This window comes from Pezoporus flaviventris, unplaced genomic scaffold (genome assembly GCF_033815535.1).
Source record: "Pezoporus flaviventris isolate CSIRO_AGI_PZ_B2104156 unplaced genomic scaffold, CSIRO_AGI_Pfla_v1 ptg000007l, whole genome shotgun sequence".
In the NCBI taxonomy this organism is placed as follows: domain Eukaryota; kingdom Metazoa; phylum Chordata; class Aves; order Psittaciformes; family Psittacidae; genus Pezoporus; species Pezoporus flaviventris.
In genome coordinates, this window is record NW_026892555.1 from 76,176,986 (window position 1) to 76,204,396 (window position 27,411).

Consider the following 27,411-nt stretch of genomic DNA (forward strand, 5'->3'; position numbering starts at 1 on the left):
ACCGGAGTGTCTCCAAAGTAAATACTTGTCAACCACAACCATTCTGCTCTTTTAACATCCAGCCCTCCATAAAACAACCACAAATTTAAAGCTATGAAGGCTGTTGAAACACTATACAGTTCCACAGAAAAGGCAAGGGGGCAGCCAAGACTGCAAAAGACAACTCGACCCCCTCCCGCAATTACACCTACTACCAAAAAACCCCACGGAGTTAAATGGCTCTTGAGCTAATACAAGTCAAGAAAGGTTCAGACCAAGAATGATGATCAATGAAGACCTGCAACTTAACCCATCTGTCATCAAGGGCACATGCAGATTTGTGACTTAGGGGAATCCCCTGAAATGCCTGGGCAAGTGCTGCCAGAATACTCAGCCAGCAGTGCTGAGCACCCGATAACCTTTGCCCTGCCTCTAGAAGATGGTAATAGGCATGACATTTTGCCGAGAGGCTGACAGCACTACTGGGAAGCCAAATTAACTTCAGCTACCTAGACTTTTATCTCAGAGTAAAAAAACTCATAAATTTTCCTTTCCATGTTCCTTTAACTTTTATTTAAAATCAATCCCTTCCATAAGGTGGTTCAGAACACATGTATAGATTACCCTGTTTCACACAACACAACAGCAGCTCCTATCACTGTTAAAACTTCTTTTCCCCTCATTTTTCATAGACATCTAAGGATTTCTAAAGAAATCTTTTTTGTTAAACTATAAAAAATGTTTCAATAGCACATTTTTTCTGCCAAAAAACTGAAAAATTAAGCATTCATTTTAGAAGTTACTTATACATCTTTTATCTATATAAATCTGTAAAATTTTATCATAGCTTTTGCTGTTTTCCTTCAGAATCTTGATCTCCAAAATACCTATAGAGGATGGAAGTAAAAGGGTGAAAAGAAAATAACACTAAGATTTTTACTTTAGTCCAGTAAGGTTAGTTTTTCCTACTAAAAAACAAACACGCACACTACACACACACACACAAAAAAAAAAAACAAACCAAATCCCAAGACTTTATTTGGGAAATATTCAGAGCACTTTAAATACACCATCTTTCAACTACTTTTCAGGTATCCTGATTTTCCCTCCAGCTCATTTAAGTAACTGACAAAGAAAACCCCAGAATACTGATTTCCATATGCTAAAGTTGGTCTTTACCAAGTAAAAAAGCCTCTTTAGTAATTTTTCTTATTTGATTATTGATTGATGAAATAAATATTTTTCAAGGTACATCTGGAAGGGTTTTGAGCAAAGTATTTGAAACTTTAACAAAAAATACCATTTATGTGTCCTTTTCAGAAGGATTTTTATTTTTTTATCATCATATTAAGGAGTTTTCAGCTGAACTGCCATGTTTTGAGACTGATTAAAACACACAGTATCTAATTCAGCTAACAAGGTGGGAGAGAAGTTGCCAAACTACACATTTTAGGCAAATTGTCTGCTTATGGTGAACTCACAATGGAAACAGTTTTGATCATGCACAGCCCTGGCATGAGAACTTCATTCAGTAATTGTTCAGACACATTTAGTCTTCACTATCAATATGCAAGACAAAAGTCTTACATGCTTTTGTCTCAGTTTGTGTTCTAAGAAAACATAAAGAAGCATTTGGCTAAAAGTTCTTAGAAGTGTTTTGAACAATTTTTTTTTGCAAAGACCGGCCATGCAAACCTCAGATATTACTGCTCTGATTGATTTTATTACTCTGATCTCATGCCTAAATACATAAAAGCAAGTTCTTAAGGTACATGTTGACCTTGCAACTTCTGTGGAACATGGCGGTAGAAACAGACAGTCTAAAATTGGGCAATAGCTATCACAGCTTCTGGGATTCCTCAGACTTTAACATTCGTATACAATTTATTAACAACATATACACAATGTAGAAATAAAGAGATGTATTTATTTTTGTCTTACTAGGCCATTTAACTGAATAAAAAGTCAATGCTTGTAATGCTTTTAAGAAGAACAGCTACACTGGGTCAGCCAAAGTTCCATCTAGCCCTGTGCCCTGTCTTCAACAGTTGCCAAAATTGAATACCTGGGATACTTAACCAACAGAATAAGAACACGGGAAAATATGCATTTTATGGAAGTATCATTCCAATACCAACCTTCAACTATCTGCAACTCAGGGACATTCAAAGCCAGAGGTAGTGATATTTATTTAATAGCCTTAAATCAATTTTCTTTGAAGAACTGTCCTACAATTTATGTTTTTAATCCACATATAGTTCTAATATTCACAAAAACATGCACCAAGTATTTCTAAAGCTTAATTACATTCTTTTTATTTTCCCTCAAAGGCATGATCCTTATGGTGTCTTAGAGACCTCTATCATATTTCCCCTTAATTATTCCTTTTCTCTTTTGAAAAGTCCTATCTCATTTACTTCTTTTTACTTTAGCTAATGCCTTCTGGAAGTTTTGCTGGGCTACAGCAAGCTCTGCTCAGCATTCTTCTTTCACTGTCTGAACTTTTTAATATCAATTTTAAAAGAATGTTAATATTTACCTTTCAAATATTTGAAACAGCTATTTCTAGTACTTTCATATTGGATATTTTTATATTCACCATGAAATTCTCTTTAGCATTACTGCACACTATGAAGTGACCTACAGTAACATCAACAGTCACAGCTACGTCACTGATCTGTTAATTGAATTATGAATCCAAGCGCTTGGTGATAAAAAGCTGAACTTCAGAAAGAGCCTCATTCTCCAGATTTAAAATCTAAGATAGGAAAAGGTGTGTGTGTCATATGGTGCTGTGACCACAACATTCAGGTGGATTTGAGAGAACTTCTATGGTTTTGTACTGCAGTAAGTATTTATTTATGAAAAATTTTATTAAACCAGTTTCCTGAATATATCTGATTAACTTCATTCAAGGATTGGTGAAACCTGGAGAACATGAAAAACATAATGAACATATGCTATCCTCTATTTTTCTCAATGTAAAAATAAAAGACAGCTCTATAGGGCTGATTTCAAGTGTTATTTAGACTCTAAAACAACTTTCAAAACAAAGAAAAAATAATTAAGGCATGAAATATATTTCAATAGGTAAACATGCAACATCTCTTCTGACAGTAAGAAAAACAAAAGGAGACCCAGGGAAGGAATATCATACTTGTTTCAAAACAGCTAGGCTGTTTTACTCAACTGTATGTTGAAATGCCTAAAAGAGTATAATATGTTATTCTGCTGATAGGCTCACATGCTTCAACAGAACTGTGTGCCAGGACATTCCTTACTAAATTAGTGACTGATCAGATGTTGTGCTGGGAAACACACCCTCAAGTGTTACAACAACTCAGGTATCTGCAACATTAAAAAAAAAACCCAAACACAAACAACAAAACAACCAACAAAAAACCCCGGGGACTAAGACTATAGGTTCTTATGTCCTCTGTAAATAAATTCTATCATGTGTTCTGTAATCTAATGCTTGTATTTGGCAAACCAGATGCAATAAAAGGTCAAAACCCGACTAATACATAAACTCAACTCTACTTATTCTGATCTCTCTCCTAACACTGTTCTAAAGATTCCAAGAAATGACATTCTCCTCCTTCCATGCCAATAACTGGTAAATATCTCTAAATACCTTGTTTTGTTAATCATAAATGTTTCTTACTTCTTTTATCAAGTTCTCAAATTAACTGAAATTGCTTGTTTCTTTTTCCTTTTTATCACCTTCAAATTTCCAATATGCTTCATAAATTGATTAGAATTTGAAAACTTGACAGGAATTAACTCAATACGATATTAGGAGACCTGCACATATTTTCTCCTTGTGCAATACAGCGTTTTTACAAAACTGAAATGTATTTTCTATATTCTTGCTGCTTACAAGGGGACATACTGCATATGGAAAACTGTGTAGCACTACAGAATTTTAAATCTTTTGTTCTTGCTACTGAGATCTAAGATAGTGCAAACTATTACCTGAATAATTCATTTTCTCAAACCACATATAACAGCACAGAAAAGAAAGCTTTTTAAGCACAGAAAAGATATAGATCCAATAGCTTGGGTTTCAGGTTCTAGAAACCTTCGCATTGTCTGCAGAATGACCTGAAAGCTGGTCTCATGAAGCTGAAATCAATGCCAGGGACAACCAACCCCAGAACCATTTCTGTATGTCATGTATATGCATTCTCATAATCACATTGATGCTAGTTTGTGTGGCAAGAAAAAAAAACCTGTGACTGGCAACAACAGAGACAAGCAATCATGGAAAATGGTAGGTAAATGACTCTGATAAATATACCTATGGTAGGTTTGGGCATTTGAGTCAGTAACTTTTCTGTGTGGAACAAATCCTATTCTTCTTCTGAAAATAATAGAAGCAGTACTTCTGCTTACAGGAAACAGATAATTTAGACCAATATTAAAAGGGGGAAAAGCTATTTCTACTTGCAGGAGAAGAACATATTTCACATTTTTGTGTTTGGCGTAAGCCATACCATTTGCTTTTCATGCAGTCTTTAGTATAGCGTGAAAATAGAGAATATGGTTAAACTTGCTACCCATTTTTATGGAGTTTCTTATCAAATATGATTTAGCATGTGCTTAAGGAAAGCAATTCCAAAATGAAACAGTCCACATTTTTAATATATCCTAAAAGCAGTCTCTCTATTTAAAGTAACACTGGGGGCTCCCTGAATGCTATAGTTTATAAATACCCTTTAAGATGACAAGTCAAATGACTTCAGGATTGTAAGTTATCTCTCACAGTTGTTCAACTGTTAAAATGGAAAGAGGTAAGAATAGAATAAAAATACCAACAGTGAAAATGGTACACATGCAAGGGAATAAACATAGGCAATAGGACACATGACCATTTTAACATTAATTTTTTCCACTTATATTTACTTGATACCCTTTAAAAGGTCAGTTTTGCAAACTTCTCTCCTGAGGAGCAATTTGAGGTCTCTCATACTGTTCAAAAGCTCCACACTGATCAGAAATGCAGTATTCTCTACTCTACTCTACTCATGATCTATCTTGTACTTGTTGCAATGATATCCTGCTAATTTAGGCATTAAAAATAATTTGAGGCAACCCACCAAGTTATATAATAAAGAATATTTTAAAATACATAAAGAAGGTAAAAAATATGAACATTACATTTGCAAGCAGAAAAATCTCCAAGGCATGCAAACACTACCCTACAGCATTGGCAATTGGGCAGACTGTTCATAGACTAGGCAGTAGTTAAATCTATTGTATGGTATAATCCTACAAGGAGCTACAAGAAAGATGTTTTGACTCTACGTTACTTTTCTGTTCTCTTTAACAGGGCTTTAGATACCTTGCTCCTCTAGAAAAGTATTATTGCTTGCTAACCAATTCAAAGATACAGCAATATGCAGCCAACCTCTACCTATCACTAACTCTGCTTAAACTCTTTGAAATCATCTAACTAGATTATAACCTTGCTAATCTGAAAGTTGCACTAAAAAAAAAAGGATATTGTTTAGAAGGAAGGAACTTTTTCCAGTCTGCGCTGTCTGCAAAGTCTTGGAATACAGTACATCCATTTAAAAAAAAAAAAGGAATGAAAAGACTGTGCTCCAACCAGGAACCTAGTGTTAGTTCTAGCGTACAGATATGCAGCTACTTCTGCATAGTTACAACCACAAATTGCGAGACATTTGACGTGGATCCCCACCACAAATTAGGAAAACCCGGAATACCAGGTACTTATTCAAAAGTCCTTACGGATTAAGGATAAATATTCAGGTTGAGGGCTGACAGAGGCAGGGAGTGACACACTCTTCCATTCAGAATGATGCAGCTGCATCCAAGTCTTCTTCTTTCCCTGTCTGTGCTGGATAGGAAGGCTTTTGCTACCCTTCAAGAGACAGTTCATAACTTGAGTCTAAGTTCAACACGTAAGTTGAAGTACACCTAAGCACGAACATTACTCTTATAAAATGTCAGCCAAAAAGTACATCCAAACCTTTTGGATCCTCCAACTGGAAGGATCTTTATCTAGGATATGAGGGGTCTTTGACACTTTTCCCTACATATACTTTCTTCCAAGTTTTACTTTTCTTATAGAGGAAATCAATCAATCAATGAGGAAAACTATCAATTCCATCCTTGAACAGGTTTTCTTACAATTCTATTTAGACCAGCAGCCAAAATAAGAGCATACCCTTCTACACCCTGCCTCTGAAGCATGTTATTTATAATAAACACTTCATAAATATAAACAGGTCAAAAAAAGAAAGCAAGGGCTTTACACTGAAAGTGACAGGTTTGACAGCAATATATTAAGTATGCTTGTCAGTAGCTGCCAATTTCCAAACAGCTTTGAAAAATAAATAGGGAAAGGGTAATACATGTTCTGCTAAAAAATGGTCAGAGAACACGTCTTTAGATTCAGGATGTACCCCAATATTGTCCCTTTTCTTTTAATTCATTTGATACTCTCCGTGGTGGGACTGCACCCCACAGCAAGCAAAGATTAATTGCTTGCTTGAAGAAGGGTCCCTGAAGGTATGATCTGAGATGGACTGTAACAGCACAATTCCTCTGCAGTTTTTCAGATACAGATTTTCAACAGAGATATTCACAGGTTTATCAGGTCAATCCACAAAGATGGGATAGATGACTACTTTAAGAGAAACTTGTAGCTTTCATTGTATGTCCAAAGTGTGGTCCACAACTCGACATAGAAGAAAGTATGTCATGTTTTCCCTGTACTTATACTTCTATCTCAGCTGCTGAGAAATACTGCTGCCAATATTGCTGTGTCAGTAAGAAACATGAAAATATTAAGAAGTGAAAGGCACCTCCAAGCTGTCTTGCTGGAAGCTGGAAAAAACTTGGCAAATGGCATACAACAGCACTGTGAAAATCAGCAAATTCAACTGCAGCACCTGCCATACTTGCTTTTATCTAATACAGAAGAGTAGAGCTAAGAACTTGTTACTGAAATAGTGCAAAGTTGAGAAAAGGACAAGTGGCATGGGGGACCTTCAGAGAAACACAAACCCATTTGGCCATCTTGTCTTTCTGAATCTCTTTAATTCACTCACCCTCTTGATGAAATTTTGTGTATTCAATTTATCACTTTCCTTTCAACCCCTATCAGCTTTCAGTTGTTGTTTTGTTTTCTTACTGCTGGAAACAGCTGAACTGAGAAAACCATAACACCTGCAATTTTACATATCTTGTACTTAATGTTTAGTTAATACTGTGATATAAAGAAGTATTTTATCATTACTATAAACATAGTCATGAAATGTATGTGAGACAGCCTAGATGCTGTAGGCAGCAGTAGGAAGGCTGATTTTATTCCCCAGTGATTAGAATACGGGTATTATGTGACATGACAGCAAGTGTGACACAGAAACATCAGAATTAGGTCAGCTCAGAATTAGCAGTTCTTAGATTGTTCACAACATAAAAATCCACCTGGCTGCACTCACAGACACCTGCATTTTCTACACAGCAGATCCAGAAGCAAAACTCTCATGAGTAACTGAACAGTGACTGCGGCTCTATGCTTAAAAAAATTAAACACAGAATAGAGCTGGCTTTGCTATATGTTGAAAACTGCTGAAGAAAAACTGTCTCATGTTTAAACAAAAAAAGGACAAACAAAAGCTGTATTTCCATCCTCCCATCATTATGGAGCTAGCATTTTTCAGCCAATTTTTACCAATGAATAACAAAGGGATTACTGAGTCACTTTTACACAGGATGCCACATATACTGCAGTTTGCAAAGACTGCACTTATGTCAGGTATTTATTTCACATATTTAATCATGAATGCAGTGACTTCACTTGAATAAAAGTATTTCAAACCTAGTTTATTTAAGCATAGTAAAAATACACACCTCACTGTGCTGGTGTCCAGATGACCTTTTTTCTAACATGAAGGCAAACTTGCAAAAGCACAGAATCATAGAATCATTTAAGTTGGAAAAGACCTTTAAGATCATCGAGTCCAACCACAATGCCAGGTATAAGGATTTTTAGAAACTTCCTCATGAAATCTCCTTCAGATGCTCCACGAAATTATTTCTTCTGACTTATCCAATGAATATTTGTTTATACCTGAGAAGTTACACACAGAACACTTAAAAACCAGTATGCTTAGAAATGACTATTAAAATCTCCTGTGAGAGATTAGCAAAACCAAAAAGCAACTGTCCAATCAGATTATGTGATGTGTTCTTCTGTAGCTTCAAATTTTAATTAAATATTTTTATAAAAACACTATTATCAGAAGAAAAAAAATTCCCAGGGGTAAACAGCAGTCTTCTGAATGACTCCCAAGTATCTCTGCATTGCAAAACCAAAGCATATAATACAGAAATCTTTCAGAGCTCTCTAAATAGAACAAGAAGTTTAAAATAATTCTTGGTAATTTTGACTACAACTAGCCAACAGGTTAAAGGAAAAGACAGGATTGTGGGACAAATGAAAAAAATAACACATTTCTCAAAGAATTATGGTTTATGAAGTTAAAATAGGGCTATCCAAGCAATTTCAGATCAACTGATTTCACCTATACAGAGATACTGACCAAATCAGTAATACAGCTGAGAAACTGTTAAAGCAGTAAATGAGGATTATTCAGTATCCAAATAAATAAAGGAGGCATATTTCTTTTTAAAAAGTACATAGCCATTCCTAAATGAAAGGTGGAAGCATACACCACAACTGGTGCAATGCTTTTGAAAATTTCATGACACTGCAAAGCAAACTGCAAAAATAAACCTTATGTGCAATCAGTCCCCATAAAATAACTTGAGGTTTAACTAAAAAGCCATACTAAAGGGCAGGTGTTAAAAGCATCTTGTTATATGAGACTGATATATCCTTAGCATTTTCATTCAGTATCTGCACTAATCCTTCAGATAAGTGAGTGGCAATAGCCTGGGAGGAGTGGCAGACAGAATGAGGGTTTGAAGAGGAGCTCAAATGGGAAAATGGCATGGAAAAATCAACCAGCCAAACTCATTGGGGTTGTACTATATTTAACAAACCAAATGCATGAATGCAAAATGGGAAACAGCTTGCTAAACAAGCAGTGCAAAAAGGTGAATGTTCCTAACAGAATATAAGCGACTCAAGTTATTTGCACGAATCTTAGAAAAAATACATCTATGCCTGGGATGCATTTATAATACATTTATGATATACAGCACAAGTCATCTCTTTTACTGGATAAGGCCTTGGTTTGAGCATCATGCTAGGAGGAATACAGAAACTCAAACATGAATGATAAAAGTTTCTGAAAACATAAGACTCAGCAAATATTAAATTGGGCTGATGGAATATAAACTTGTCAAAAGAAGTTAAAGCAGCCCCAGTGAAATTCTGCTGGTCCTTTGTTTCTGCCTTTACTACTTTCTCAGACGCTGCTCTTTTCTTGCAGCCATGAAAATGTTCAACCTTTATTTAACTAACAGGGACAGAAGGCAAACAAAGTTTACAGAAAGAGGTATGCAATATTTGTTTGGTAGTAGTACAGAGACTGGATGATTCCAAGATTTTCTCCGTATCTCCTTCATGTGCTCCGTATAATGAAAAGCTAGTTGAGCTGGAGATGAGGAAGAGAGGAAAATGTCTTGTGATAGCTAAGGCAAAATCATGTTCTGCCAAAGTACACTAGAAAACCATAGATAGTAAGCCTAACTTCAAAAGTTTGCAAACCATTCGGTGTAAAAAGAAATCACTTATATATAGCACATATTATTTCTGCAAACATAAGGGAAAAAGACCAAACCAAAAACTGAACAAGGCAAACAAACCAACTATTTCTACCAGTGACATATATAACACCGACAAACATTTCACCCTCACCTTTCTGTTAATGTGTTAAATGGTCTTCAGACTTTAAATATGACACTTTTGTCAAAGTAACTGACTTTTTATTGAAGTTTTATTATTTTTTGTTCCTGTATATATTCCAGCACAAGCTCATACAAATATATCAGCTGAAATGAACAGAACAGTAAATATTACAAAATACTAGGAGTGGAAGTCTGAGTACACTAGATGCCTTTGGATTACACTGAAACAACTGCAGAAGGAAATACTTGCACTCTGAAGCCTATTTTTATTTATTTATCTATTAGGCTATATTCTGTCCTCTGTCTTCCTCTATGGCCACAAAGTTTTTTTCTGTAGTCTGTTACCAGATTTCACTCAGTTGTGTACAGCCAAGTGAAGAATGGATCTTGTCTGGATGATGAAACCAAGATTAAGGGAGTGCACAACAGAAACTGACACCAACAGTCCCATGTTTTGGTACTGACTGGGGCACATGACTGGCCTCAGTTTACGTTAGCTTTGTTCCTACTTACAACATTTGAGGAAATGGATTAACAAGCATAAAACAGGAACACTTCCGTTACAACCTTAATTCTATTTTTATTTCCTAATGGAAAAAGATCTCATTTCCTAATCCTCTCATCCGCCAGGAGATCTCTTCACAACACCTTGAAGGACAGAATGACAGAACACTTTGTATTTTTTCTTTTGAGATATGATCAAGCAGGATACCCTGAAGGTCTCAGGAGTGATCTGAATATACAACCATATTGAGCTGGAGATTCACTTCAGAGAAACTCCTTGCAAACACAAAGAGACAGAGGTAAATCTAGTCCCCATACTTGTTTGTTGAGCCCTGCAGTTGTTATCATTGTTGAATGGTATTTCAGCACATTGCTGCAAGAGTCAGCTTCTTATTTGTAACCACGAGCACTAGTCAATGGCATCTTAGACAGACCTTCAGACCGACAGAGAATAATGACACAAGGGTTGTAAACATAATTACTCTTCTCACCACCTGGACTTACTGTATATATTCAAAGGAAACAAAGTGTCACCAATAAGGTACAATGTACCTGACCAGCCTACAGACATTTCATATTATGAATCATGTCATATACCTCACAAAGTATTTCAACTCTTTCTCCATTGAACACAAAATAAAACTAGAAAGATGATGTCAGAAATCTTCAGGCTTGCAGATTTTCTTAAGCAAATCCAGAAGTGAAGGATATGCAACAGAGATACATAAAGCCTCAGATATAATAAATGAAGCATGGTAATTAGATGAAAGGGGGAATTGTCTTGCTTATCTTCAGTGATAATATGAAGAGGTTTTTCCATTGCTGCCAGTGACATTTTAAGAATAATTCTGCACAAGTGCATTATAGAGCTATGTTTAGACACAAAAGAGGTTTTTTCTCCTTGGAAAAAAACAATAACCTCACATTGTACGAAGTCCATCAAGCTCTGAGTGGTGGTAGTACAGGATCTGTTCTTCAGAGTGCACTAACCACTGCAATGCACATAAATGTCTATAGAAGGGCTGATGCAAGTGTGGAATTTATGTAGGTCAAAAGATGAATTCGAGTCTTGGAAAGTTACGACCTGATTTTGAAGCTGATCTGTCACAACAGGATTTAGCACCTGCTCACCCAATAATGGATGTAGTTCCCTATGAAGAAGTAACACACCCCTGGAAGCGACTTTGATGCCTCTGGGAGTCTGCAAGTGTGACCGCAGTTAACCGAGAAAAGGAATCCATAAAGGAGGGACTGGAGGAGGGGGTGGCAAGAAACAGGAACATCCTGTATTTGGACAATGAACTCTAAGCATCTGTAACCTTCTGTCATCGAAAGCTATTATCTTAGAAATATCCCAGTTGGCTAACTACTGAGCTTCAAGAAAGCTTCAACATTAACCCATGGTTTTCAAAATCAAGTCCTAAATTGCTTCAATAACAGCTGCCAGTTAAAAACCGTGATCAAGTGTCCTTTTTTTGCCTGTAATGTTCCTGTTTCTTCTCACAGAAGTCTAAGTCTTGATCGGTCTGATCATATGGACAGCAGTGGGTAAAACATGCTATTCAGGGTGATGCACCTTTTTATTTTTCTTTCCTCTTTGGAGGACAAAAGAGCATACAAGTTTACCTGGGAGGAAAGCCTTGCTGTGAGAAAAAAAAGTCTTTCAACCAAAAGACCAGAAGAACCCTTTCAGGACTTATTTTCACAGTCTAAAGAATTATAACCAAGATGTTCAATGTATAATAATGGAATAAGTACTATACATCTACTGCAGTCTGTGTGGCTGATGCAGCGATTTGCGCAGTATGGTACCTTAACACCATCTTTGGTCAGGCGAGCCTCTTCCAGAAGTCAGTAACTTTAATTTGTTTAAGAAAATGACAAAACATAGAAGGGGCTGAAAACTAGCTATGCAGAGCTGCCAGTTTTCACAGCATTAACTCCTTTCTCTCTCACTTATTCTCTTGAGTCACTCTTTGGTGGCCATTTTACAGGACTGTTGCTTAGTCTCAGGTTGCAACTGATTTCTCCTCAGGTTTGCTATAAAAGGATAATTTTGAATAAATATCAATTTGACCTCCTCGGATTTGACCACACAAGAAATCAAGGTGTGCCACAATTTCTATGCATATTCTAATACATCTGCTTGCACAGACTAGCAAAGCATCAGGTTTAAAAGAAACCTTGCTAGGATAGGAAGAAATAAAGAGAGCTTTATAAAGAAAAGAGTAATTTAACAAGTTTTAACAAGTGACCTCCAGTGCTCCTTTAACAGTTGTTACTCATTTTTAAGGAAGGTAATGTGTGTGGCAATGCTGTGGGGCACTAGAACTGGTGATTTATGTAGTCAAACCATTAAAATAGCTCTTGGCACAGTTCTGGCACATGCTAACTAGCACTTTCCCAAACAACAACCCAACACAGTTTCAGAGTTGGCACAGACCAGGAAATCCTTTCCAGCCTGCACAGGGCCATTCTGCATGGACCATAAGGCGATTAAATGCTACAGACACAGATTTTTTTTGTACCTGTGGGCCATGATGCCAGAGAATGATCACAAACACATTTAATTTATTAGGATAGGTATTGCCTCACATCCAAAGTACCACAGATCTACTATGTTTTTTTTCTCTGTATATTATTTATGAGCATGTGATTCACTGCTGGGTAGTGTTTTTTTGTAAACAGACAGTATAGGGATACATTTGATACAGCTTGCTTGTATAAGACAACATGAAACCAGTTTTTCGTATCCAATCTTGAGTATGGGTGCAAGCAAATCACCCAGCCTCTACATCTTACAACAGTTCTAATTTCAACACAATCAACAGGCATATTTATGTTAGGATTCAGAAAAGAAGAAAAAATAAAAACCCACCCACAATGCAAACAAATGCAAACTCTTTACGTGAACTTACAACAGTCCTAAATGAAAGTCAGGGTGCAGGAGATGAAGTTTCATTTATGTTAAATAACCTCTCTTAAAGCTGCCCTAACACCAGAGGACTGTGAAATGTCTAAAGCAACATCTATTTATAGAGAAGGTATGCAAGAGCTGCAAAACAGTAAAGACTCATCTCCACTCTGTGCAAACTGTCAGGAAACCTACTAAAGGACACACATGCCTGTCCCGTGCTATGCTGTAAAGGCCATGCTACCAGAAACCTTCTGGGCTTTCAGAGAGCCAACCAGCTTGTAGAAGAACACTGATCTCCATAAAAATACACCTGGATTTCTGGGAAGACTTTTAACAAGGTCTCCCATCAAATTATGGAAACTCAGAAGTCATGAAAGGAAATTTTCTGGTAAAGATGGAGAACGACTGCAAGGAATTGCAGAACTTTAACCAAATATCAAGTGATTTGCTCACAAAAAGGCAAATGAAATGTGAAGAGATTCACAAAGTTAAAAAAAAAAAAAAAACCAACAAAAAACAAATCTTTGAGTCACCTGGGCTTTAACATGAAGTTTTCTACTCAGGATCATAATCTTGAGTTAAAAAAGCCGCCCAATGTAATTGATGCTGGAGAATATTAATAGAGAGTGATTGCTCACAATTTCTTCCAACAAGGTAGAAAGTGATTAAGAAACTATTATATGGCAGTAAAAACCCACAAGGCTGAGTTGACAAAACACACAGTTCAGCTGTGGGTATCTGTGCTATGGGATGTTGCAAATAGCACAAATTTGTAAGAACAAAAAGAGATAAATTCGTGAAAAGGCCCACTTAGAATAGCTTCCACAGGGGCTGGGGTGGAGGTTTTGGGGAAGACATCACTTCTGGTACTTGTAAGTCTTTCAACTGGAAGCTGCTGGAGGCTGGGAAAGCACACTATTTAGAAGTACCTTAGCAAGCTTGTCCCACTTTTATACCCAAGGCCGTATTTCTCCTGGCAGTCTGCCTTCAGAGGACAGATACTGGACTAGATGGACTTACGGACTGACTCTGTGTTCTTACCATTCCAAACTATTTTACACAGAAACATCCAACACTTGCATATTATTATCCAATGGTATAGTTTACAGTGAGCTTATCAAATTCTCTTTTCCACTCTCAGTAGTCATTTCCCACAAAACAGCAAAGTCCAGGCCAAGACTCTGGACACCTGAAAACTAGAATCCAAGATATTAAAAGTACTATTTATAGTCTTTCATGAAAATCAACTGCTCTGTTTTGGGACACAATGAACTGGGAAATGAGGAAAAAAAAATATGTCTCAAACTGTAGAATTATTTTTGTTTCCTTACAATCCACAAGCAACTTGATTTTTTTTTTTTTTGTCTTCCTCTTTCAAATGTAAACAGACAAGTAAATTCAGATGTCAAAACCCCAAAAGATAGTAAGTTTAAGGTAAATTTCTTTCACAAAGAACAGGAGGAAAGAATGAAACACAGATCACAATCTATTGTGTCACAGTAATGGCTTCTCAGTTAAACATCTGCATAGACTTCAGGTCTACAAAGATACAGATAGTAGCACTAGCTATGGTAAAACAACCATTTTATGCTGTCCAATTCATGAATTAACCTGTCATCAGTTCCATACAGCTTCACCTCGGGTTTGTAAGAAAGCCTGAAGATAGTTCATACCTCTAGATGCTCATGAAGGACTGCATATGTGAACTGCTTTCTGTAATTGCCACGATATCAGTATGAATCTCTAAGCAGAAAACAAAAACCTGTATCTTCCCTTTTCACTGGTTCTCCAGTGTCAGGGTGTAACATAATAGTGTACTAAAGGATACACCTCTGAATGACGTCAGATATTCAGTAATTCCTGGTGAGCTTTTTAGAAGAATAATGCTTTAAATATACAATCTTTCATTCCGAAAACTGGACTGTCTGTAAACCATTTAGAGACATTGTTTATACTGCAAATTATGTCAATTACATTCTCTGCACTATTATTTGTTGTGGTCTGAGACAGCCCAATGGCAAGTCAACAGACTTCACAATTATTAATTTCTATTCCTATGGCTATCAACTAATATTTGTTTGAAATTATAATGATCAATTACTTGTTGGCTACTACAGAGATAAAAGGAAATGCCAGCAAATTTTCTTACTTCTAAACAGCACTGGTATAATGATGTTCTAACAGAAAGTTACCTCCTCAACCAACACAGTATTTTTCCCTAATAACCAACTTAAAAGAAAATACCAGCTCCCAGAAAACACAAAGCATGATAACCCCACTGTGAGAAAAAGCATTTCTGAAAATATTTTGATACTTAGAAAAGATAAGGTCAAAATAACTCAGTTCTATTTTAACTAGAAGGAAAATACACTATTTCTTAAATCCAGACTAACGATGAAAAATGTTAAATAACCAATATATTAAAGATAATGTACCTACTTGCCTGTGATGATCCTCCAAAGCTGCGCACCTGCAATTGTGGGAATGTAAGATGAAAAATAATGCACTAAAACAGAAACAGTAGTATTTTTTTTCTTTATTCTACACAATATTCAAATTTGGGACAAAATGAGTAACAAATCTCCGTAACAGTCAAAATATGAAGAGTATACTGACTTAAAGTAATACTTCCTGAATTACTTTCTGTAAACTGAATATACCATTTAAAAATGTAAATGAAAAACAAAAGATCAGTGTCTTATATTGCTACATTTTCACAGGGAAGACGAAGATAACCAACATAACTCGCACTTCAGATCTAAACTGACAACAACTTTCTACATTCCTTATGAATCTGTAATAGTCTTGCCATCTAGTGGTTGGTTGGAAGTGTAAAGCTACACATAAGTGTTATAGTGGGAAGAATTTCTTTCTGGTTTTCTGCCTTCTTTCTTTTTTTCCCTGCTTTTTGGAGTGGCACGTCATTGATTTCAAGACACTACCCAAAGATTTCTACAGAATTACTTCAAGAACCTGACTGTTCTTGAACACTGTGTATAATGCCATCAAAGGCAATAATGCAGTAAAAAAGTTAACTATAGTAAAATAATCTTGTTCTGTAAACTGGGAAATAGAGGTCTTCCTAGCCTCATCTCTATGATAACTAGTTAAATAATCCCACAGAAATGCTAGTGAAACACAAATGAAGAGGGGATGGTATTCTTACTCTCTTATCTTGGTCAATATTGATGCATCTTGGATTTAGTCAATACAAAAATACTAGTAATTACAGTTAAGAGAATTTACATAAATCACCACCTTCCAACTAGTTAGGTGTTTCAACATTAGTGGTGATTTACACAACACAGAGCTTAAAAATCAAATTCTGCTAAGCTTGTAATGCTCAGGCAGGAAACAGAATGGTAATCAAGACTCCAGAGAAAGCAATGAAAATAAACCATGTTTCAGAAAAGGTTGCAAATAATTGCTATAACTTAGAGGGAACAATAGGATTTAGCAGTCAGAAATTATGTGGTAGTACCTCAAAGTGGCATATCAGGCTTCTGTGGCACCTATTTCCTGCTTTTGTGCTATATTAAGGCGATTTTTCAGACACTTTGCATCACAATTCAACATCAAACAAAAGCAAAGTAAGACACTTCAAAAATATTTCTGATAATGAAAATTACAGACTGATGACAAGCATTTTACCCAGGAATTTTCAAGACTGATAATGAAGTACAGGACAGGAATTAAAGGAAAAGCAAAACAAAAAAATCCTGCTCACTTATTTCAGCAATGCTAAGAGAGGTCATATTGGGTGTCTGAAACCTTCCAACAATGACATGATTCAAGTAATGTCAGAAGAAGTATGAATTACAGAATGGTTAGGGTTGAAAGGGACCTTAAACATCACCTAGTTCTAACCCCCTGCCATGGTAGGGACATCTTCCACTAGACCAGGTCCCTCAAAGCCCCATCAAAGCTGGCCTTGAACACTTCCAAGGATGGAGCATTTACCACTTCCTTGGGCGGCCTGTGCCAGGGCCTCACCACTCTGACAGTAAAGAACTTTAATGTTCTAAAATGCTTAGGAAAACTTTGTATTTTAGAAAATAATGTATTTTCAAACCAAGCAGTTAAGAAACAAGAATGACTGTTCACTGATACCACTTATAGTCACGTAAAAACAAATCTCCTAATGCCCTTTCTATAAAATATAGCAAAACTTAATTGAAAATGGTCATAGATCATCACAGATATATCCTCTCTGAAATTAGCTAATATTTTACAATAAGCATAATACTGAAGTGGATTTAGTAATGAACTAACATGCTCTGAATTGCAGGTGTTTAAGCAAGGAACTCTACCAGTATACTGCCTTACCTTTCTTCCTTGAGAATATCAACTCCTTTATTATCTGAAGAATTAGCACTCCAAGCATTATGAGAGAAATCATATGATACACTCTCCAAGTGGTCAGTGCAACAAACCTAGAATGTCAAGAAGAAATAAACGCTGAATACTTTCAAACTTATTGGGAGCATATGCAAACTGACAGCAGCTACTAGTACTGAAACATTAAAAGACAAAAATAGACTGATATTATGTCAATTGAATTTAGTTTCTCCCAAAAGTCTTTTCACAGGAAGGAAATATGGAGAGCTCTAAGGACAACGTAGTCTCATTTAAAGATACAATTGCAGAATATACATTGAGCTTGTAGTACATTTTGTCCATACAATACAAAATATTTTAATTCTTCATAGTAACCATTACTTTTTAAATTAACTATGACTTTATTAACATAAATAATCTTGGCACAATACATGCAAAAAAGGTTAGACATTTTCTCTTGTTTCCTATAGGGCTTAAGTTCACACAAGATTTTTATACAAATTATAACTACAAATGCAAAGATAAGGTAAAACTGTACCATTCATGGTATAATACTCAACCTGGTCTTTATAATGAGCTTTTGTGAATTTTCTTTTTCATTACATGCACGTTTAGAACATGTTAAGTCTAACAGACCCATGCACATTTAGAACATGTTACCCAGACTGTATGATTTATAATTTTATCCACTACTGACCCTGCTATCCTGTGTGTTCAGAGATTACCTCTTCTGTTTTACTGACAAATAACTCACAAAAAAGGCTGTGAAATATAAAAGTATTAAAATTCAATTAAATTTAAAATACTTCAGCTTTTTTACAGATTGTCTCAAACACTTTAAATCAGAGATCTCAATACAGATAATGAGCAAATCAGTATCTTTTCAAGGTAAAAGCAAAAACACTTAAAAAAAATAAAATTGAGGATAGCCAAAACCAGTAAGAAGCCACTGTCCAAGCCAGTGGGTCAAATGAGAATACCAACAGAGACAAAATCATACAAAGCTGTGAGGTTTCCAAGAAACCCCTCAAATTTGGAAACAGGGTAACTGGCCACGCAGCTAGCTGCTGCTGCAGAATTTTTCTGGAAAAAAGAGAGGAAAGTGAAAAGGAGTAGCAAGCATTGCCACTGGAGGAAGCCAGGAGACACCCTTTGAGCATACTTGGACTTTTGTAAACAAAATTGACTTCTAGATGTTTCTACCAAGTTCCAGACACAACTGAAGTTTTGGAAAACTACTCCAGTATTCCTTGCAATCTTCAAAATCCAAGACTGCCTCAAAGAAAATGTCTGTGCCACTGATTTTCACATTTTCCACAAACTCATAATGCCTGATCACCCTGAGCAGAGGAGGAGATGTTTTCCAATATGAACACATAAGCTCACTGTGAAAGGTTTTCCTGAATATGAGAGGGGTTTATATCTGTGCAGTTTGAATTATAAGACTAGTCCATCAAAAAAAAAAAAAAAAAAGAAGGAGAGAAATCGTGCCCTGGGTTCAGCAGTAGCAGTCATTTTTCTCTTTCTTAGTAGCTGGTGCAGTGCTGTGTTTTTGACTTTCAGCCTGGGAACAGCGCTGATAACACCAATGTTTTTAGTCGTTGCTAAGTAATGTTTAGTCTGACCAAGGGCTTTCTGAGTCTCATGATCTGCCAGGGAGGAGGGGAAGCTGGGAGGAAGCAGAGACAGGACACCTGACCCAAACTGACCAAAGAGGTATTTCGTGCCATTCAATACAACCCAGGTTGTATTCTCTTTCCTTGTTATTTCCCTTATCATTATTATTATTGGGGGTAGCAGCAGTGGTTTTGCGTTACACCTTAGTTACTGAACTGTTCTTATCTCAACCCGTGGGAGTTACATTCTTTCGATTCTCCTCCCCATTCCTCCAGGAGCAGGGGGAGGAGGAGGGTGGGAGTGAGCGAACAGCTGTGTGGTTCTGAGTTACGGCTCGGCTTAAACCACGACAAATCTGTACCTCTCTATAATTTCAGCCAGCTCAAGAAAACCAGTAGAATAGTTAGGGTTGGAAAGGACCTTAAGATCACAGTTCCAACTCTCCTGCCATGGTCAGGGGCACCTCACACTAAACCATGTCACCCAAGACTCCATCCAACCTGGCCTTGAACACTGCCAGGGATGGAACATGCACAACTTCTTTGGGAAGCCTGTTCCAGTAACTCACCACTCTCACATTAAAGAACTTCTTTCTTATATCTAACCTGAACTGCCCCTGTTCAAGTTTAAACCCATTACTCCTTGTCCTATCATTATAGTCCCTAATGAAGAGTCTCTTCCCAGCATCCTTGTAGGCCCCCTTCAGATACTGGAAGGCTGCTATGAGGTATCCACGCAGTCTTCTCAAGGCTAAACGGCCCCAACTTTCTCAGCCTGTCTTCATACAATAGAGATGTGTAGAGAAAAGTGATGACAAGGTAGGCTCTTTCAAAGCTGCCCACGCATAGCTCATTAAATCAAAACTCCTAACAGCTTTGCAGCATGTTGTTTCACTATTTTTCTTGGTAATAATCTTCAGCATTTAAAATTCTTGATTCTGTTTAAGGATTAAATTCAACTGCACTGAAGACTTTGTTTACCCTACTTATTTAACTATTTAACTTACTGATAATGGGGAACAAGGAGACAGATGTGACATTGTATAAAAAAATCAAATTATGACTTTGGGGAACAAACAAGAGAAATCAGAGATGTGTGCACGTCTACAGGGGTATGATATAATAGGCACCACAGAAACATAGTGGGATGGCTCCTATGACTGGAGTCTTGGAATGGAAGGTTACAGGCTTTTTAGAAAAGACAGGCCATGCAGGCGGGGAGGGGGAGTTGCCCTTTATGTTAGGGATAGGCTGGAGAGTATGGAACTCTGTCTGGGGACAGGTGAGCAGTCCACAGAGAGTTTGTGGGTCAGGGTTAAAGGGAATATAGCTATGGGAAACATTACTGTGGGGATCTGTTACAGACCGCCTGATCAAGGAGAACCAGCAGATGAAGCACTCTATAGACAGATAGGAAAAGCCTCATGCTCGCAGGCCCTGGTTCTCATGGGTGACTTCAACCACCCTGACATCTGTTGGAAGGACAGTACGGCCCAGCACAAGCAATCCAGGAGGTTCCTTGATTGTGTGGAAGACAACTTCCTGCTTCAAGTAATAGAGGAGCTGAAAAGTAGAGGTGCCATGCTTGACCTCGTGCTCACCAACAGGGAAGGGCTCGTTGGAAATATGATGCTCCAAGGCAGCCCTGGATGCAGTGATCATGAGATGGTCAAATTAGAGATCCTCAGGACAGTGAGAAGAGCATGCAGCAAGCTTATTGCGCTGGACTTCAAAAGAGCAGACTTTGGCCTCTTCAGGAACCTGCTTAGTAAGGTTCCATGGGATACAGCCCTAGAAGGCAGGGGGGCCCAAGACTGTTGGTTGATATACAAGGATCACCTGCTACAAGCTCAGGAGTGTTGCATCCCGACTAGAAGGAAGCACAGCAGGAGGGCCAGGAGACCTCCTTGGGTGGATAAGGAGCTACTGAGGAAAATTCAAATGAAAAAAGAGACTTATAAAAGGTGGAAGCAAGGACAGGTGGCCTGGGAAGAGTACAGGGATGTTGTCCGGGAAGCTAGGGACCAGGTTAGGAAAGCTAAGGCCCACTTAGAATTAAACTTGGCTAGGGGTATTAAGGATAACAGGAAGGGATTCTGCAGGTACATAGCAAATAAAAAACAGACTAGGGAGAATGTAGGCCCCCTCAGGAAGCTCTCGGGAGAACTGGCTACACAGCATTTGGAGAAGGCTGAGGTTCTGAATGACTTCTTTGCCTCCGTCTTCACTGGCAAAGGCTCTGACCAAACCACCCAAGTCTTGGAAGGCAGATGCAGGGACTGTGAGAATGAAGACCTTGTGCCCACTGCAGGAGAGGATCTGGTTTGAGACCATCTTAAAAATCTGAACCTGCACAAGTCCATGGCTCCTGATGAAATCCATCTGTGGGTCCTGAAGGAGCTGGTGAATGAATTTGCGAAGCCACTGGCCGTCATCACAGTTAGGTGAAGCTCCTAATGACTGGAAAAAGGGAAATATAACCCCCATGTTCAAGAAGGGGAAAATGGATGACCCGGGGAACTACAGACCAGTCAGTCTCACCTCTGTGCCTGGCAAAATCTTGGAGCAGATTTTCCTGGAAGGCATGCTAAGGCACATGAAAAACAGCAAGGTGGTGGGTGACAGCCAGCATGGCTTCACTAAGGGGAAATCCTGCCTGACCAATTTGGTGGCCTTCTATGATGGGGCTACGGAACTGAGGGACAGGGGTAGAGCAGTTGATGTCATCTACCTGGACTTGTGTAAAGTGTTCAATGTTGTCCCACACGACATCCTTGTCTCTAAATTGGAGAGACATCAATTTGATAGGTGGACCACTCGGTGGATAAAGAACTGGCTGGATGGCCGCACACAGAGAGTTGTCGTCAACGGCTCAATGTCCGGCTGGAGACCAGTAACGAGGGGTGTCCCTCAGGGATCGGTGTTGGGACCGGTCTTGTTTAACATCTTCGTCGCTGACATGGACAGTGAGATTGAGTGCGCCCTCAGCAAGTTTGCTGATGACACCAAGCTGTGTGGTTCGGTTGATACCCTGGAGGGAAGGAATGCCATCCAGAGGGACCTTGACACGCTTGTGAGGTGGGCTGATGCCAGCCTCATGAAGTTTAACCATAACAAGTGCAAGGTCCTACACCTGGGTCGGAGCAATCCCAGGCACAGCTACAGGTTGGGCAGAGAAGAGATTCAGAGCAGCCCTGCGGAGAAGGATGTGAGGGTGTCGGTTGATGAGAAAATGAACATGAGCAGGCAGTGTGTGCTTGCAGCCCAGAAAGCCAACCGTATCCTGGGCTGCATCAAAAGGAGCATGACCAGCAGGTTGAAGGAGGTGATCCTGCCCCTTTACTCTGCTCTTGTGAGACCTCACTTGGAGTACTGTGTGCAGTTCTGGTGTCCTCAACATAAAAAGGACATGGAACTGTTGAAACAAGTCCAGAGGAGGGCCATGAGGATGATCAGGGGACTGGAGCACCTCCCATATGAAGACAGGCTGTCTGTCTGTAATTCCGCAGGTCATCCATTTTCCCCTTCTTGAAAATGGGGGTTATATTTCCCTTTTTCCAGTCATCGGGAACTTCACCTGACTGCCATGATTTCTCAAATATGATGGCCAGTGGCTTCGCAACTTCATTCACCAGCTCCCTCAGGACCCGCGGATGGATTTCATCAGGACCCACGGACTTGTGCAGGTTCAGATTTTTAAGATGGTCTCGAAGAAGTTCCTCTTCTACAGTGGGCGCAAGGTCTTCATTCTCACAGTCCCTGCGTCTGCCTTCCAAGACTTGGGTGGTTTGGTCAGAGCCTTTGCCAGTGAAGACGGAGGCAAAGAAGTCTTTCAGAACCTCAGCCTTCTCCAAATGCTGTGTAGCCAGTTCTCCCGAGAGCTTCCTGAGGGGGTCTACGTTCCCCCTAGTCAGTTTTTTATTTGCTGTGTACCTGCAGAATCCCTTCCTGTTATCCTTAATACCCCTAGCCAAGTTTAATTCTAAGTGGGCCTTAGCTTTCCTAATCTGGTCCCTAGCTTCCCGGACAACATCCCTGTACTCTTCCCAGGTCACCTGTCCTTGCTTCCACCTTTTATAAGTCTCTTTTTTCATTTGAATTTTCCTCAGCAGCTCCTTATCCACCCAAGGAGGTCTCCTGGCCCTCCTGCTGTGCTTCCTTCTAGTCGGGATGCAACACTCCTGAGCTTGTAGCAGGTGATCCTTGTATATCAACCAAGAGTCTTGGCCCCCCCCTGCCCCCTACGGGTATTTTGGTGAAATGTTCAAGAACCATGCCCTGGCTAATAATAATAAAAAAAGAATAACCTTTTGACAAGGTTCCTATAGCCATGAAGGTCAGATTGAAGGAAAAGATGGAGCAAGAAATGCAGCTGAAATCCCATGGCAAAAGCAAGTCTCTACATAGTAGAAGAGCGACATAGTAGAAGAGCAACACATTAAAACTCATCTGGCTATAGAGCTCCTTTTTTTGCTCCTGCTTAACAAACACTTACTTACATCTTAAAATTAGAGCCGAAACTCTTCAGAGTACTTTTGTGGGGTTCTAGATAGCACAGGTCAGTATATACTTGTGCTCTTCTTAAGTGGTAAAGTGAAAATCCATGAACACCTTCCAGACACAGATTACTGTAGAACCAGTCTTCTTCCATAAGACACACGTAAGCAAGCATGGGCTATGACATAAACTGGATGGAGAATGGCTCTCACCAGTACAGAACAAATATTTCTACTGCATTTTGAGAATGCTTAACTGCTAACAGGTGGTTTGTTTTTTTTTTTAATCTGTTAATTTTAAAGATATGCCTACTCCTGCTCTTACAGAGAACTGCCCGACAACATTTCAGACAGACACCTACAATGATGATATGTATGTAAGGAAAAGATTTTGTCTCAACTGTTTCCTGGTGGCCACTCTTTCCTGCTTAGAGCTGAAGGTAGACTGCTCTTCCATGCTTACTGCAGGAGTGATCAGCACCAGACTGGTTGCAACAAATTCTGATGCCTATCTCAAGCAAGAAGTCTGGGGAAAGGGAGGAGGGTTAGTTTTCTTCTGAATTAAGCACTAAATGCACTTCCTCAAGAACACTGCTGAAATACGCTGCAAGGCAGTACCAAAAAGCTTGTGTTCTTATTACTGGCTCAGCCATTTAGTTTCCCTTCTTGTGAATCAAGAAGCAGTAATATATATTAAATTCTACTGTATTTTATTTAAAGGTAACATAGCACCTTAAATCTAACTGAAAAAACACCCCAAAGCAGATTTGCAAAATGTGCCTTTTATACCTATTAAACATGTGAATTAGCAACTATATGAATTGGTTTTAGATGTAAAAGATTTTCCATATTAAGCTTCTGTATGTATCAAAATGCAGTTATATATAAGTATTAAAATCCAAATGCTCAAGTATTCGACACATCTGAAGTCCCAAAACTCGGTAATTCAGTATTTTTCCTGTTGTTCCTTCAGTACATCTTGGTCTGAGCCAAGGTATTAGCATATGCGTTCAAGAATTACAGTGCAAAACTCATTTTCCCATCCCTGCACAAAAAGTGTAAATACACAAGACAGAACAAGTTAGGCAGGCTTTTTTTATAGAACCTATTTATAGAATAGAATTTGAGAGACTTACTGTATTGATATGGTATTTAACTATTTGCATATTTGAACAATATAAAAAACTGTTGTAAGCTGATTCCCTGTCGCAGAGAGGAAAACATATTACATGTAACAAAATATATTTACATATTGGATGTCACAAATTTTAGAATAAACAAAGACTTTATAAATTCTGTCTAATGAACCTCCTCGCCCCTACAAAAAGCATAATTTGTTAAAGAATTTAATTTCAGAAACATTCACTCCAAATTTTATGTTAATTCAGCTTCATAATATGCACACTGCTACTCTGGGTGCCTCTCAGCTTGAACTCAAACAGCTATATACCTGTTTAGCTGAAGATACCAGAATACTGAAATAGAATGCTTCTTAAAATACATACATTGAAAAATGTTTAAAGTCACTTTTAGTTTAGTGTAGAAAAGTGTAAGCTTCTGTACAGACATAATCTAGGGAGAAAATACCTTTTTCACTTAAAGATTTTTCCAAGTAAGAACGCCATTCAAGAATTTAAGATATCTCAGATTTTTAATAAAATATTTCAAGCAGAATGAAATGAAGAACCAGAAAGCAGTTGACATGTGACTTATATGCTGACTAGCAAGGAGTTTTGAATTGGATAGTGCCCAGAAGACTAACAATTCTATCATTAAATACATAAAAATAAAAAAAAAACAACAAAAAACAGAAGAGGCATGATTATTATTCTAAAACTTGCAGTACTGTCTTTAATTCTTTCTTTGCTAAGACAAAGACAATTCAGTCATCAACCTTTTATTCAAGAAGTTTGTCAGGTTTTATTCAAACGATTAGGATCATATTTATTCAGCCAGAAAGCACAGACCAAATCAAACCTGGCCAATTCTTTAGAAAACCTTCTAGAACTTATTAGGAATAAATATTTTGGAGCAATAAATAAATCTCTTGCATTAAGAAACAGATTTCCACAAACTTAAATTACTACTACTTTGATAGTCAGCTGCAGAAGCGGTAGTTCTCTTGGAGGTCTGTGTGCAAGGTTGCAGGGCAAAAGGCCAAGGCTGCTGGGCTATTCTAACTAAAGTTAGTACCACATAGGACACAAATTAAAATTGTTTATTCTCTCTACCCAACTCCAAGAAACAACATTTTAAACTTATAAGTCTAAATAAAAATTAAAATAGTACAATTGTCCAAGCAAAACTATTAGAGCTTTAAAATGCTTTGTATTTGATCACCAAAGAGAAATTTGCTTACATGCTCAGAAATTCGGAAGTATATCGGTGGTCTGGGAAATAGAATTAAGTCAATAATAAAATGTCATTGCAAAATTATCTCACGTTGTTTGCATGGAAATCTCTTGGGGAATGCAGCAGTTAGAATTATGTTTCAACATTTGTGGCTTGTGGATCAGATTTGCTACAACTCATTGCATTCAGATGGGCATATGAAATGAAAATTGAGGAGGAAGTTTAAATGACCTACACTATACAACTTCTGAGTATACCAAGACATCAAATGCTACAGTTAGATCGGTGAAAATAGGATGGTATTTCCAAGAAAGTCAAAATTATTTTGAATTAAACACATAACATCAAATAACGGGACTTCCTTTATTCTTGCAGAAACATAACCAGATGACCTCAATTAACCTATGCTCTGGCAAAGTACAGAAGAAATCTTAATCCCATTTTCTCATACAGTGGCAGCAGTTTGATGTTAAACAGTCCACCTCTACCATGCTGCTCTAAATCTCCTTTGCTTTAATGCTCTCATTAGTCCTGTAACATCTAGCACAGAGCATAGCATATCCGCCTAAAACTCCTATTGTTCTCAAAATTCTACTTATTATTTGAAAGGTCTCATTATTTTGAATTAATACATGAAGAAAATATCATTCCTCTCTTAAAACAACTGCTTTAGATAGAAAATTAGTAAAACAGAATAAACCCAAGCCAGGCTGCTATTTGTCTGTTCTCCTCTGTTCAGCATTTCTATTTTCCAGAGTTGCCAACCTGGATTTGGTCCTAAATTGTTCAGTAATGCTCGCTTTGCCTCAGTTCCTCAATTATCCCATTTGTTTTATTTTCTGATTGATCCTGTTTTCATCTTACTGGTTGGAAAATGCTGTAAACTGTCCAGGTTTTTATGTAACACTGTCTGGCTCTTAAACAATGTCAATTTTCTTTCCTGTAAACCAATCTCAGCCAAAACTCTGCAAGCTGTCACTAAAAAGCTCTTGATTGATTTATTCTCTCATACAATGAAAATATTCATTAGGTCTGAGACCAAACAAAAAAACCAAATCTGAGCATAGATAGTGACAAAAGACACTATTTTTAATGGTATATTTGGAGAGCATACATACTGTCTAAGCATACCGTTTAAATCAAGGAACGAGACTAGTATTCCAGAGCTGATCAGTTAATCTTTTCATCCAGTACTGTCACATTGCTAACAACAGACCTGCAGTAACATAGAAATTTGTATATCAAAAAGCATGTAAAAAACTTCAAAGAAAAATTCGGACTTGGGCTAGCAATGAGAACAGCAAACAGGGTAATGCAATAAACTTGTTCCACAAGGAGACAGAAACAGAGAAAAGGTCTA

The 27,411-nt window shown here is 37.8% G+C and overlaps 1 protein-coding gene across 2 annotated transcripts in view; it reads right to left on the minus strand.

Moving 5' to 3' along the window:
- RETREG1 (reticulophagy regulator 1) overlaps positions 1-27,411 on the minus strand; it is a 65,233-nt gene that overhangs the window by 34,216 nt on the left and 3,606 nt on the right. For both annotated transcript variants that reach the window (XR_009742660.1, XM_061449253.1), the window contains exons 2-3: positions 17,576-17,682; positions 15,689-15,719 (exon numbers count right to left, since the gene is read on the minus strand). Coding sequence is in view for 1 of the 2 variants with exons in the window: in XM_061449253.1 (XP_061305237.1) it covers positions 15,689-15,719; positions 17,576-17,682 (138 nt within the window). In the remaining variant the exon portion in view is untranslated. The remainder of the gene's footprint in view (positions 1-15,688; positions 15,720-17,575; positions 17,683-27,411) is intronic.